The 15,675-nt window shown below is 40.6% G+C and overlaps 1 protein-coding gene across 1 annotated transcript in view; it reads right to left on the bottom strand.

The window, feature by feature from the left end:
* The window catches only part of LOC105521077 (zinc finger protein 736), a 44,195-nt gene extending 30,604 nt beyond the window's left edge, over positions 1-13,591 (bottom strand). The window contains exon 1 of the mRNA XM_011955118.1: positions 13,392-13,591. Within this exon, the coding sequence (XP_011810508.1) occupies positions 13,392-13,394 (3 nt within the window). The 5' untranslated portion in view covers positions 13,395-13,591. The remainder of the gene's footprint in view (positions 1-13,391) is intronic.
* Positions 13,592-15,675: the final 2,084 nt, after the last annotated feature.

Here is a 15,675-nt window from a genome sequence, read left to right as displayed (position 1 = left end):
GGAGCTTGCAGTGAGCCGAGATCGCGCCAGTGCACTCTAGCCTGGGCGACAGAGTGAGACTCTGTCTCAAAAAAATAAATAAATAAATAAATAAATAAATAAATTAAATAAATAAATCAACTTTTAAGTTTCGGGGTACATATGCAGGATGTGCAGGTTTGTTACATACGTGTGTGTCATGGTACTTTGCTGCAAAGATCAAACTCTATCATCCAGGTATTAAGCTCAGCACCCATTAGATGTTCTTCCTGACTCTCTCCCCATCCCGTTACAGGCCCCAGGGTATGTTGTTCCCCTAATGTGTCCAAGTTCTCATCGTTCACTTCCACTTATTAGTATGAGAGGATGCAGTGTTTGGTTTTCTGTTCCTGTGTTAGTTTGCTGAGAATAGCAGCTTCCAGCTCCATCCATGTCCCTGTCAAGGACATGATCTTTTTCCTTCTTATGCCTGCATAGCATTCCATGGTATATATCTACCACATTTTCTTTATCCAGTCTACTTTTGAAAGCAATTTGGGTTAATTCCATGTCTTTGCTATTATGAATAGTATTTTTCTGTTTGTTTATTTTAGGTGGCCCTAGAAAGGCCTTACTAAGAATTAGGAAGTTTTAGTTAAGTAACAGAGAGTGACTAAGTAGTTTTGTAAAGAGTAAACAGAAAGATGTACTTTTTTATAGAATTAAAATGCTGATGGTCCTACTAAATTATTATCTAAACTATTCCAATAACTGACATATTCTTATTACTGTTATTTCAGTTAATTACACTAATAAATATTTTAATTTTCAAGTCAGGATATTACTTCTGTCTCTTAACATACTCAACAATAAAATAAGTAATCTGTTATTATTTCTATTTCACAAATGAAAGCTGTGAGACACAAAGAGGCTATGTAACTTACAAAAGTTGACTTTTTAATTGTGGGAATAAGTTTCAGGCCCTTTTTAAAGCCAACTTTCTTCTCTATTAGACGTCTTTTGTCACATTCTCAGCCGTAATTTTAGAAATGTCTATATCTTCACTACTGTTCACACTGTATTTTGATATCACGAGTTACTATCTTAACACTTCTTAGAACAGTGCCTGGCCTTATCAAACATGATTCCCAAAGGAAAAAAATAAAAACACAATTTCTATTTGTAATGATACAAATACCTAGAAACCCAAGAGAGTCAACAAATACCAAGATTTAGCATAGTGGCAGCATAAAAAATAAACCTGTTTATAAAATAAATATAAAAATCAATGTTCTATCATATTGAGATACCACTTCACACACACATGAGAATGGCTATTATACGAAAAACAACAGCATAATCCCTAAAAGAACAAGCGGTAAAAAGAAGAGGGAGAAATTAGAATGATTTTTAACTCCTGGTGCAAATGTAAAGTGGTGTAGCCACTATAAAAAACAATGTGGATATTTCTTGAAAAACGAACAAACAAACATAAAATGTACGTTCTTCTATGTTTAGAACACAGAATTATATGATCCAGCTATTTCATTACTAAATATATATCCAAAAGAATTAAAAGCAGGGGATTGAAGAAATATTTGTATGCTTGTGTTTATGGCAGCACTACTCACAATGGCCAAAAGCTGGAAGCAGCCCATGTCTTCAGCAATGAATAAACAAAATGTGTTACTTACATGCAATGAAATATTAATCCTTAAAGAGAAAAATAAATTTTACACATGCTGAACCTTGAGGACATTATGCTAACTGAAACAAGCCAATTCCAAAGGAACAAATACTGTATGACTCCACTTACATAATTTATTGAGAATGGTAGAATTCATAGAGAAGGAAAGTAGAATGGTGGTTATGACAGTGGAGAATGGGAAATTAACATTGAGTTTTAACTTTGCAAGACAAAAAGAACTATGAACATGAATGGTGGGTATGGTTGCAAAACAGTGTGAATGTACTTTATTGTCACTTTATGTACACTTGTTTTTTTTTTTTTTTTGAGACAGAGTCTTACTCTGTCACCCAGGCTGGAGGGCAGTGGTGCAATCTCGGCTTACTGCAACCTCCGCCTCCCAGGTTCAAGAGATTCTCCTGCCTCAGCCACCTGAGTAGCTGGGATTACAGGCACGTGCCACCATGCCTGGCTAATTTTTTTTGTAGTTTTTAGTAGAGATAGGGTTTCACCGTATTGGCCAGGCTGGTCTCAAACTCCTGACCTGGTGATCCACTCACCTGGGCCTCCCAAAGTGTTGGGATTACAGGCATGAGCCACCACGCCCGGCCTATGTACACTTAATAATGGCTTACAATGATATATTTTATGTTATGCATATTCTACAATATTATTTTTGATAATTTTAATATAGAAAATCAATGAAAATTTAACAAATATAATGAGGGGGGAAGATGACATTATCAAAGCTACAATAAATACATCTAGGAGAAAATTTTAAAGAGGTATGTAAAACATAAAAGTACAACCTTAAAAGACCTTAAAAGACACAAAAATAAGCTAAAAATTTTGTAACATCCTAGAGATATCGATTTTAACACAATTTTAGGTATTTAACATAATAGACAAAAAGTTGATGAATAAAGGCAATTGGCTCATAAATTTGAAAATAATATAGAAATAGAAATGTACACTAAGACTACAGGTACCTATTTTTACCTTTCAGTTGTAAAAAATTCCACAATATGCAGTGATGTTGTAAAAAACACTCTCACGCAATCCAATTAGAAGAGAATATACAAAATACCTAAGCATTAACTTTGAACCCTGCAAACTCAGTTCTGTGACTATACCATGTAACAGAGCTTTACAAACGTTAAAGAAATATTTCTGAGGTTATTCCCTGTGACTTTACTTATCATAGCAAAATAACAGACAGAGCAACTATGTTTATTTATAGGGCACAGGGTAAATAGCCTCATGCCACCATCTTATCAGAACATTCAGCAGCTTTTTTTTTTTTTTTTTTTTTTTTTGAGACGGAGTCTCGCTCTGTCGCCCAAACTGGAGTGCAGTGGCTCACTGCAAGCTCCGCCTTTCGGGTTCACGCCATTCTCCTGCCTCAGCCTCCCGAGTAGCTGGGGCTACAGGTGCCCGTCACCTCGCCCGGCTAGTTTTTTTTGTATTTTTTAGTAGAGACGGGGTTTCACTGGGTTAGCCAGGATGGTCTTGATCTCCTGACCTTGTGATCCGCCCGTCTCAGCCTCCCAAAGTGCTGGATTACAGGCTTGAGCCACCGCGCCCGGCCTCAGCAGCTTTTAAGATGGAGGAAGAGAGACCTCTGTGTGCCTGTATGGAGCCTTGGTCATAGCATATTATAAAGGGCTGTGTCAGTGTGAGAATGTGATTGTAGTAAGAAACATATATTGGTCTCTATCTACCCCAGCAGGTTGAAGTCCTGAAGTTCTAAGCAATCTTGTCTTTCTCTCCTTTTGAAGACAAACCTGAAGATAAGTTTTTCTGTCACTGCATAGACCAACCAGAAACTGAGGTGTGCTTTCAGACATGGGTGAGCATTGAGGGAAGGCTACCCTTGCATCCAGGGCATGGCTTTCCTTGCAAGTCCAAAACAGCCCAAAACAGCTACTTACTGAGAGAGTCTCTGCATATACTAAATCCTGCTGTACATCTGTGCCTCCTCCACAAAGCTTGGCAGCTCATGTATTTATGCCCAGGTGTGTGTTCCAGGACAGCCTTCTCCCCCTATTGCTTCCACCCCTGTGCTGGATACACGTAATCTATTAACAATGAGAAATTAGATACAACTTTTTTATCTGATTAATGTGAGCAACCTCTAAATTATTAGGCCCAGAGGCATAAAAATGAGGAAGCAGTCATGTCCTACCCACTCCCTGTATTAGTCTGTTTCCATGCTGCTGATGAAGACACACCTGAGACTGGGCAATTTACAAAAGAAAAAGGTTTAATTGGACTTACAGTTCCATATGGCTGGGAAGACCTCACGATCATGGCAAAATGCAAGGAGGAACAAGTCACATCTTACGTGGAGGGCGGCAGGCGAAACAAAAAAGAAATGTGTGCAAGGGAACTTCTCTTTAAAAACTATCTGATCTCATGAGACTTATTCGTTATCAAGAGAATAGCATGGGAAATACTTGCCCCCATGATTCAATTACCTCCTACAGGGTCCCTCCTACAACATGTGGGAATTCCAGATGAGATTTGGGTGGGGACACAGCCAAACCATATCATTCTGTCTTTCGCCCCTCCCAAATCTCGTATCTTCACATTTCATAATCTATCATGTTTTCCCAACAGTCTCCAGAGTCTCAACTCATTTCAGCATTAACTCAAAAGTCCACAGTTCAAAGTCTCATCCAAGACAAGGCAAGTCCCTTCTGTCTATGAGCCTGTAAAATCAAAAAGCAAGTTAGTTACTTCCTAGATACAATGGGGGTAAAGGCACCGGGTAAATACAACCACTCCAAAAGGGAGAAATTGGCCAAACAAAAGGGCTACAGGTCCCACGCAAGTCCAAAATCCAGCAGGGCAGTCAAATCTTAAAGCTCCAAAATTATCACCTTTGACTTCATGTCTCACATCCAGGTCACACTGATACAAGAGGTGAGCTTCAGTGGCCTTGGGCATCTCCGCCCTGTGGCTTTGCAGGGTATAGCCCCCTCCTGGCTGCTTTCATGGGCTAGCATTAAGGTCTGCAGCTTTTCCAGGTGGATGGTGCAAGCTGTCAATGGATCTACCATTCTGGGATCTGGAGGATGGTGGCCCTCTTCTCACAGCTCCACCAGGCTTCCCCTCCGCACTGCTCTAACAGAGGTTCTCCGTGAGGGCCACACCCCTGCAGCAAATTTCTGCCTGGGCATCTGGCTGAGGAGGCCTCATAATCATGGTGGAAGGCAAGAAGGAACAAGTCATATTTTATGTGGATGGCAGCAGTTAAAAAAACAAAAACAAAAAAACAAAACAAAACAAAAAAACAAGAACTTGTGCAGGGGAACTCCTGTTTATAAAAAACCATCAGATATGAGACATATTCACCATCCGGAGAACAGCAAGGGAAAGACTTGTCCCCATGATTCAATTACCTCCCACCAGGTCTCTCCTACAACACGTGGGAATTCAAGGTCAGATGTGGGTGGGGACACAGCCAAACCATACCACTCCCCATCTACATCCTAAGCTAAATAATTATTTCTTGAAGCTACTTGCTATGTGAAATCTAGACTTATTGATGGCATGAGTGGCTATAAATTAACCTAACTGTTCTGCCATAATTCATAGACTGTAGTTCAACAACATATAGCTTATCATTAATCAATGTTATTTCTGCAAACTAACAAGAATTCCTGACAATGGCCAACTATTTATTCTGCTTTTTACTTTATAAACCGTATTACAAAGGCCAAAGTTCATATCTTAGGTAACATGCATCTAAGTCTTCCAGGCAGCTGTCAACACCTTGGCTCAAGTAAATTCTTTAAAATTTTATTTTTTTTGCCCCTGCTTCTTTCTTTAGATTGACATTTGTGGTGCTGTGAGCAAGATTCAGAGGGACACCCCCAACCATCCAACATACCTCTTGAACTCAGAAACTAGCCAATGAGAAGCCCTTATATTCTTCCAGCTCCCAGTACATCATTGAGTGTAAGGGGTGAACCCTCCTGATTTCAGATCTCCCTACTATTTCGTGAGGTCGAGACTTTGCTTGAGCTGTTCTTTTCAACCCTCACTTTCTAGAAAAAAGATTTCCATTTTTGATTAAAGTTAGATTTTTAATTTCAATTTTTTTAACTGCTTTCTCTGCTTCTGTCTCAAGATAGAAAATCTGGGTCATAATACTGGCAGTCTAGCCCTGGTGGTTTTACTTCTTTTGTTCTAAATTAGGTAACATGCTTTTAAAAACACAGCTGTTTTCTATTGCTTCTAATTTGAACTTGACTTTTTGGGACCTTCAAACCAAAAGGTACATGGGAGTGAATTCTCTCATCCCAAAGAGAAAAGGCAATTTCTTTATCTGACTCATTTGGATGCTCTAGGCAACTTCAGACTTCGTAGAGGTGTTAGGATGATTTTCAATGATGTGTACCAGTCTCACAGGGTCTTCCCAAAAGAAAAACACCTGCAGAAACTTTTAACTAAGCTGGAAGGTAAACATAAGCATTGCTCACCCAGCACTATAATCAGCAACTCTTGGGTGACACCTGGAGGAGTGATGCTCCTACACAGCACACTTAGACCTGGCACACTGCTCTGGCCATGATCACCTTTGAAAAGTTTCTAAATTATGGAAAACTGATCATCAAAACCATGCTTTTCCTTCTAGGTAACATCCCTTAGAAACATAAGCTGAACTTAAGTATAATACCTATGGAGCTTCATCTTGCAAATTCCTGAGTAAATGGACCGACATGACTTCAGATGACCCCAAAATGCAATGAGAAAAATGAAGGTCTTTTGACATTTCTAAATTAATATATTTCCATGTGCAATTGGAAAAGGCAGCTTTTAGAATGAAATTTAATGAAAGGCCTTCTTTCTAATTTGCCTGGCTAAATTCTAATAAGAGATTTCAAAGTACATTTTAAGAGGGCTTTTTCACTTCCTCAAAAAAAAAAAAAAAAAAACCTTTTACATGTTCAAACTGCCTCTTTGACTTTGCTGCAGGATTTACAATACATATTTTAACTTTCTCCAGTCTTTTCTCAGTCTCTCGGAGATGTAAATCTTACCATGGATTTGAAATGTTAACTTCCAGAGAATTAGCAAAACAGCATTCTAGCTGAGATCAAATTAGAAAAAAAAAAAAAAAGTATTTTTAGACCAAACCTCAAAATTTTATTTCTCAATGAATTATCTCTAGCTTAGGCAAAAACATTACATACATAATAATTAATTACTAATGTATTTGTTTTTATTATTTGATTTTTGCTCTTGACCTTCTGGAGTCCACATTTGCAAACTTGTCTACTCCCATAGACAGCTTGTGTTCTCCTGTTTTACCAGCCATTTCTTAAAATCTTGTGTCTGCCCTTTGCAGGTAGATGGTAAGCTGAAAAGCTGAGATACTAAAAAATGTGGCCTGAAAATATAGATTTCAACCCATTTGCAGTAAGCTGTTCTTAGGATAAGTTTTGATTATAGAAAAGCTACAATTTTTTTGTTATTTTGAAGTTTTATAGTCATACAGGATTTCTTGGATTTGGCCTCATGAATGTTTGTGTTGGTTTTTAGTCACTACTTCAGGTATGCCTTTAATTTAAAATTTCAGTTTATATTTAGAGTGTAATAGAAACTTTTGTTGTTTTGTTTGTTTAGTCTTCTCTCTGGAACTAAATAAAACCATATACTGTGGTTTGGAAAAAAGAAAACTATTTACTGAAAAATTTCAAAGAGAAACAGCTTTGAATAGTGATTACCCTAGTCCTCCAGGAAACAAAAATGCCCCATCTCCAAATTTCCTTCTTGATGTAAATTTTAGAAAGAAAAAGACAAGTAAAGAAATGTTTTTGTCTGAGCACAGTGGCTCACACCTGCAATCCCAGCACTTTGGGAGGCCAAGGCAGGCGGATCACGAGGTCAGGAGTTTGAGACCAGCCTGGCCAACATGGTGAAACCCCACCTCTACTAAAAATACAAAAAATTAGCCAGGCGTGGTGGCAGGCATCTGTAATCCCAGCTATTTGGGAGGCTGAGGCACGAGAATAATTTTAAACAATTTAAATGCTCTACAGTCAAAAGTCCATTTATTTAAAATTGACAGGCTATATATATATGTACACACACACACACACACACACACACACACACACATACATACGCACACGTATTTGAGGCCTACGGTTTTCCTATATAAGGTCTTTAGTTAGCTGAATTTCTCTCTCCCTAAACTAGTATCTCTATGTGCTTGTTTCTTCTCTTGCCGACATGATTTTTGCCAAGGATAATGAACTTTACTGGCTTTTTGGAAAACAAAATCTTCTCAAACTGTCTCCTCTGGAATTAATTCTTCCATTTCCTTCTATGTGTCTCATGTTCCACTTAAAACCTTTTGTCACTATAGAGGACAACTAAAGGAAACTTCTAGCAGCCTGAGACCACTTGAAGAGCACAGATAAGGCACCATAGGCTTCTCCTTTTTGGCAGGGTACCTCTGTTTTTCTTCATGAAGCCCCCAGAGTTGTGGGTAAACAGGTTCTTTTGAGGTCTGAAGTTCTACTACCTTTTACAATGAACTCCCTCTCTGGGGCTTTTAGATAGAAACATGAGTAAGTTATATGTTGTGTCTACATGTATATATATGTCTATAAATGTCTTTGTATATTATCTACACGGTACTGAATTAACTTAAAGATAACTGCTCATGAATTAAAAAATAAGCCCAATATTTTTCAAGAATATGTGAACTGAGTAAATCTTTTGGTAAACATGACTAGTTTAACATTGTTGGTTTAATAAAAAACAATGTCTTCTGACTTCTCAGCAAAATATGTATATATTTAACTTTAAGTTTATTGCTTTTATGATGCTTGCCCAACATGGTAATATAAAAATGGATAATAGGAAGTTTAACTTTAGATGAGTAGATTAGTCTGTTTCATGAAATTTTACAAAAATAATTGTTAAGAATAAATAAGTAAAACATGTAAATGGGACAAAAGTTTATAAATTTACAATACTAATTGTTTTGTAATGTGTTTAGTTTCTCAAATCTTTATGGAAACTACACTCGCAGACTGTTGTTAAGTTACATTAAATGATGGCTATTCATTAAACATCTAAATTATCCCCAAGTAAGATAAAATGCTAAGATACTAATTTTTAAATATAAGTTTAAAATCTGTTAGTATGTCCTATTCCACAATAAAAATGTTTCCATTTAAAATCCTATGTTTCTAAAAAGTATAAAATATATATTTATAAAATTTTAGTACATGACTAATAGTTAAAATTGCTTACTTCTCAGGCTTTCACTATAAATTAAGATTATTAAAAATTAAAATTCTGCCTAAGATATAATAACTAAAACTATTGTTAAGGAGAGAAACAACTTTACATACAGAGTACAAAGAAAATAAAATGTGTTTCTTGATGAAAAAAATATTTTAGAAACAGACGTGAGGATGTAGTTTTTCTTAAAGAAAAGGCAATTTTGCTGAGTTTAGAGGTTATTTAAAAAATATGTAAAATTGAAAGAAAAAAGATAAAGAAAATGAGGTAAACTTAATGGATATAGAAAGCTGGAGAAAGAGAAAAATAAAATTTTAAGGGGTTATAAAAGGTTTATAGAAATTTTATTTTGTACGGTCAAAGCTGATTGAGATTGAATACATCTGTTTATAATGCTTTCCTAAAATTAGCTTTAATATTAATAATATAAAAATAAAATTTGATTTTCACTTTTTATGAAGAAAAAGATTTACTCCAAATTTGTTGGAAGGAACCCTATCACATTTTCTTGGCCAGTACCTGTGCCACTAAATTGAAGGGTAATGTCTTTTAAAATATCTCGTCCGCCGGGCGCGGTGGCTCAAGCCTGTAATCCCAGCACTTTGGGAGGCCGAGACGGGCGGATCACGAGGTCAGGAGATCGAGACCATCCTGGCTAACACTGTGAAACCCCGTCTCTACTAAAAAATACAAAAAACTAGCCGGGCGAGGTGGCTGGCGCCTGTAGTCCCAGCTACTTGGGAGGATGAGGCAGGTGAATGGCATAAACCCGGGAGGCGGAGCCTGCAGTGAGCTGAGATCCGGCCACGGCACTCCAGGCCGGGCGACAGAGCAAGACTCCGTCTCAAAAAAAAAAAAAAAATCTGGTCACTGCTCTCTCTATACATAGCTCTGAAAAAACCCAGCACTGGACAAATTCTAACTTTTCAAAAGGCATGGCCACCAATCTGTTTTAGATTAAGATTCTATTTGAAAAAAATCTGCTAATTATCTGCCTGGCTTTCAAAAAACAGCTTCATTCATTTTATTGGAAAAAATGTTTTTGCCTTGGTGAGGTAGTCACCTCCCATGAACATATGATTAAAAATATTTTTATAAGCTTAGAAAAAATTACTGATAAAACTGTCACATCCATTGCAGCTCAAAAAAAAAAAACACTACAGATTCACTGGCTACTATTATACTAGACAATATGATTATACTAGACAATCATATTGCTTTAGATTATATATATTACCTGAGCAAAGATACGTATGTATGGTAAGAAGTACCTTTTTGTTGTATACACATACTTCCTATGAAGCAGAAATTTTTGTTAAAAATGAGTTGGCCACTGTCACAAATTCTCCACTGTGCACAAGACAGAAACTGATGTTTTCATGAATGTTTTGTAATTTACGTGTTAATCTACTACATTTTCTTGTAGATATGTATTTATTTTTCTGTAGGCATCATGAGAGAGACATTTCCTCTATGTCTTTTCCCAGGTAGCATTCCCAAAGCTAAGCCCTGGGATTCTGTTTGAAATCATGCTAAATAGAACAGACCTCAGAATCTTACTACACTCACTGTGCGAAATATAAAAGGTAAATGAGAATTTCTTTTTTTCTTTTTTTTTCTTTTTTTTAATTATTATACTTTAAGTTCTAGGGTACATGTGCATAACGTGCAGGCTTGTTACATATGTATACTTGTGCCATGTTGGTGTGCTGCACCCATCAACTCGTCAGCACCCATCAATTCATCATTTATATCAGGTATAACTCCCAATGCAATCCCTCCCCCCTCCCCATGATAGGCCCCAGTGTGTGATGTTCCCCTTCCCGAGTCCAAGTCATCTCATTGGAATATAAACTATTTTTTTCTAAATCCACCTCTTTTCTCTTGGAAAACATTTTTTTTAAATCTTTCAAGCTCTAATGATAAAATCCATTATACAATTAATGAAAAACTGAAGTTGAAGTGAGTGAACATATATATTCAAGGCGACAAACACGGGGAGAAGTAGTGCTGACTGGAACACAGATGTATTAGACTCACGTGTCAATCACTTGAGAGATTCTCCCCACCCCCATTCTGCTCACTAAAGTATTTCATCATCACTCTCCCAAAAGACACTGTGTGGCGGATGTGTATTTTGCTTTGCAAATTTATACACTCCCTCACTAGGGTGGATCTTTCCTGTACTTTGGGACAGTTATTCTCCTTCACAAGTCTGAGAGAAACCAGAGGGCAAGATGCGTTTGTGCCTTTTCCCCTCAATACCAGCAGCACCTGATTGGTTGACCACCAACGTGTCTGCAAGAAAATAAAACTAGGGTTGAGAGGGAAAAAATCTTAATGTTAAAGCGGTTAGCTTTTTAGAGGAAGGGTAAATCAGGAAACTGTCCTCAGCACTAGGGCCTCCAGCTGCTCCCCTGAGAGACTCCACCCAATACTTCGGGCTCTTTTGTGAAAGGAGATGACCCAAGGGCTAGTGTTTGCTGGACACTCCAAGAGACATGGTCCTTGTGGGTGTCTTGGATCATCCCCAAAAAGTTGTAATATTTGGAAGCAGGAAAATACAGGAGAGTGGTTGAGGATACACGACCCTGCAAAGTCTTCCAAAGACATTCTGGGAAGGCGCGGGTGCCTAGAGAAGACGAGAGGAGATGTGCAGAGTGTCAGGTGATTACTCTTTGCTTTTCTGTCCTGTGAAGTATTAACAAACAGAAGAATATATTAAAAAGAGCCACCCACGGCTCTGTTAAACAAAAATAAACAGCTAAAATGCCACATCCGTTTTAAAATTAAATAAAGAACTGATAGTTCATAATGTGATTTGGAGAGGGATAGTTGGCATTTGGGAACGGGGAAAGAAATTGGAAATGCAGAATTTTCTACAGTCCCTAGAACAGTTAGGCTGGCAGAACAGTTTTAGATTTGAGACCCTGCTTGCCAAACATTTGAAAAATGCAGAGAAAACCAACGACCCTGTGGAGCATTAAAATAATTACATAGCTAGCAATTAGGCTGAAGTGGCCATGGCGCCCTGGGATTCTGCCTAAGGAAACCTAACTACGTCAAAGGAATTTTTTGTAAATTACTAACTTTGAGGAAAAACAACAACAACAAAAAACCTTAGGCTTAACCAACCACAAGCTGCCAATAAAAAGCTAATTACATAACCATGACATTTCCACCCGAGGGCTGCAAATGCAATACGTAACTGGAACCAATCAAATATTGTATCTGGTTTGCTTTCTCATACCTCTTAAAAAAAAAAAAAAGCCTTTTGTTCCAAGACCCTCCTTTGAGCCCCCAAACAACAAATCATAGCTGGGTGTTTTCTGATTCATAAATTGCTGTTTGTGCAAATAAACTGTTTGTATTAATCGCTTCCGGCATTACTGTAAATACCTCAGACTGGGCAACTTATAAGAGGATTAATTGGCTCATGGTTCTACAGGCTGTATAGAAAGCGTAACACCAGCGTCTGCTTCTGGGGAGGCCCCACCCAGGAAGCTTAAAATCACGGAGGAAGGTGAAGCAAGAGCTTGAAAAGGAGGCAAGGTGGGGTGCTGTACACTTTTAAATGATGAACTTCAGGGAACTCACTCACTATTGGGAGGACAATACCAAGAGGAATGGTGCTAAACTATTCCTGAGAAATCCGCGCCCATAATCCTTCCACCAGGCCCCACCTCCAACATGGGGGCTTACATTTAAATAGGAGATTTGGCCTGGAAAACACACCCAACCTATATCCTAAAGTTGCCTCAAATTTAGGCTAGGGCGGTGGCTCATGTATGTAATCCCGGCGCTTTAGGAGGCCCGAGGTGGGCGGATCACCTGAGACCTGAGCTCAGGAGTTCGAGACCAGCCTGAGCAACATGGCAAAAGCCCGTCTCTACAGAAACGAAAAACAAAAAACAAAAACAGGCGTGGTGGCGCACCCGTCTAGTCCTAGCTGCTTGCGGGACTGGGGTGAGTGGATCAGCTGAGCCCGAGAGGTGGAGGCTGCAGTGAGAAGAAATGCACTTTAGCCTGGGCAACACAGTGAGGCACTGTCTCGAAAAAAAAAGAGGCCACAATTTTATTTTTAAAAGGAGAAAGAAGGGACTAGGGGCCCCAAGGCCCACTGCTTCTTCCACGGAGGAACTCCAGACCCTAAATGAGGATTCTCGTCTTATGACGCTCCCATCATCCCCGCACAATCTGGAGGAGGGAGACTCGAGGTTGCGACACAGAGCTGCCCAGAAAGGGCCCTGAACTGGGGAGAAATTCGAGCTTATGGACAAAACAAGACGTACGGTTTTGGCTGCTGGCTCAGCCCCTCATCTGCGATGGAGGGAAATGAGGACTGAGCTGTGCCTGCGGGGACTCGGGGCTGGAAACTCCAGAGCCGACCGCGAGAAGGCCGAGATACAACCGCAGCCGGTTCCGGCCGGATTCAAACACCCTCTTCCCCATTCTCGCAACACCCACTCCACGCACTCACCATTTCCCAGCCTCCGGATGTTCCGCCGTCCTCCCTATGGATCTCCCAGTACCTGCAGATCACGGGATAACAGAAGCTACGGTAGAGTCACCGAGGAGCTCCAGAAGCGGAGGCGATGGAACAGTGGAGACGGGAACTGGGCTCAGAGCCCGGGAGGTAGGAGACAAAGGCCCCGCCATATTGAAGAGGCCGCCTCTTCCTCTGTAGCTGCGCACCTGATTGGACAATTTCACGCTAGCACCACTGATTGGCTAGGGCTCCAGGCCCCATCCATTTAAACCCTGAGTGACAGATGATGTAATCAGACACTGGGCTGAATGAGGCAGGAGTGACAGGTTTTTCCCTGCACCTTTTTCAGGCAGATTCCTCCCTGTGCTGGGGTCCTGGCCCTGCCTGAGAGACATTTGTATTTAACCTTGCATATAAGATTTTATCACTTTCTGATTATATTTACGTGTGTGTGTATATATTACATTCTGAATTATAGTTATGTGTATAATGCAGGCCCTGTCTCAGCACCCTGTCTTTCCCTTTAGCTGCAGGAGATCAAACTCCTCCAGAAGATGCAGCTGCACCAGCTGGTTGCAGACAATTATCACCTTCAGTCTGTGAAGCAATTTTGGGTCTGCTTCCAATTAATGGAGTGGCTCAGTGAGACTGAGTTGAGAGCCTGGCAGATTGGTTAGAGGTGCCACTCACCCAGGCCTCCCAAAACACCCTAATTCCCACCAAAGCTGAGCCTGCCTGAGGACCTAAAAAAGCACAGTGAATCAAGATCGGATCCTAGTCAGGGATAGTGCTGGGCTGTGGGGTAAAGTCAGCTAGGACAGGGCCTCCAGGTGTGGGGAGGGGCCGACCTCTTCTGTAGGGCCCAGGGCAAGTCACTGCCCTCTTTGGGCCTCTGTTTTCTTATCTAAAAAAGGTAGGGATGGTGAGCCTCACAGGGTAATGATGAGCTTCAAAGGAGAAAAGAAAGTTGAGAGTGCTTGTGCCTGGCTCTTCCCGAGAGAGATGATGATGAGAACAATGGTGACGGCTACGTATAACTGAGTCCTCAGGAGGCCCAGTGAGGTAGGTGTGGTTCCCATCATACTTTCAAGTTGAGAAACAGTCTCAGGGAGGCCTGGCTGCATGCCCAAGGTTTCACACACAGTGAGTGTTGGAGCAGGGAGTGAATCTAGAATCAGAGCTTACTGGAGGTGGCAGGAGCACTGGACCAGCTTACTCACACCAGCTATCCAGGGTACCAGGTCAGTGTAACTGGGCATAACTGGTTGAAGGGAGCATAGTTCACTGACCTTGTCCTTGACCCTGGCATGTGAAGACACCCAAGTTGGCCACTCTCGAGAAGAAAACACAGAGAGCCCAGATGAGGCTAAAGCAGCAAAAAGGCAGTGTCCCTGTGATGGGGAGGAGCTCCAGGGAGTTAGAGGGGAGAGCTCCTCCCTCCCAGCTGGAGGCCTCCACATTAAAAGAGCAAGGGGCCTTTCTCTCCCAGCCCTTTCCTCCTGTGGCAACAGTCCCTGAAATGCCTCTATAAGAGAAATCAGAGTAAAGGCCTGGAAGAGCTGGGCTGAGTGGATTTGGGAAATGGTGGGGCTAGGGACCACATAACATTGTGACTTGTTAAAATCTCACCACAGAGTTAACAAGGGAGTGCTTCATGTTTTTGGTGGCCAGCTAGGAAGAGGGGAGAGAGCTGGGGAGAGGCAGCTGTGTGTCTTTGGCTTTTTCAAGTAAAAGATGTGGATAGGAGAGTCCAGGAGACAGGGGCTTATGAGATTTCAGGGACAGGCCTTGAATGGACACTCAAAAGTGGATACTCATCCCCATCACTACCCGATGGCACAGGGTATTGCCTCCATCCTGGGCACATTTTCCAGTTGTCTAGTGATGGTAGACCCTGCCAGAAAGGATTATATGGATGGGAGTGAGCCTAGGATGGGCAGGGTTGGAACCAGGATCCTGAGACTTGGGAGAAGAGAGTCCAGGACTACACCCTTAGATCTCAGCACTTGGCAAACTCCTCTCATGAGAGTCTCACGGCTGCCTCTGTGAGCTGAGGCATCAGGCCCCTCTTCCCTATGAGTGTTGAAGACTCCACATCAGCTGCCAGTCCCTGTTCCCTAAGTGGTGAAGCTGCAGAGCTGCCTGCTTGCAAAGCTCAGTGAAGTTTGGCCTGAGTTGGACGCAGACTCTCCCTCAGATGGTGCCAATGGAAAGATAGTAAACTTAGGCCTCTCCAAGGGCAGGCAGCTCGTATATGGCTGAGCCCTTTTCTTTT

This window comes from Colobus angolensis, unplaced genomic scaffold (assembly GCF_000951035.1).
Source record: "Colobus angolensis palliatus isolate OR3802 unplaced genomic scaffold, Cang.pa_1.0 Scaffold395, whole genome shotgun sequence".
NCBI classification, from domain to species: domain Eukaryota; kingdom Metazoa; phylum Chordata; class Mammalia; order Primates; family Cercopithecidae; genus Colobus; species Colobus angolensis.
This window is presented reverse-complemented; position numbering and strand designations above follow the sequence as displayed.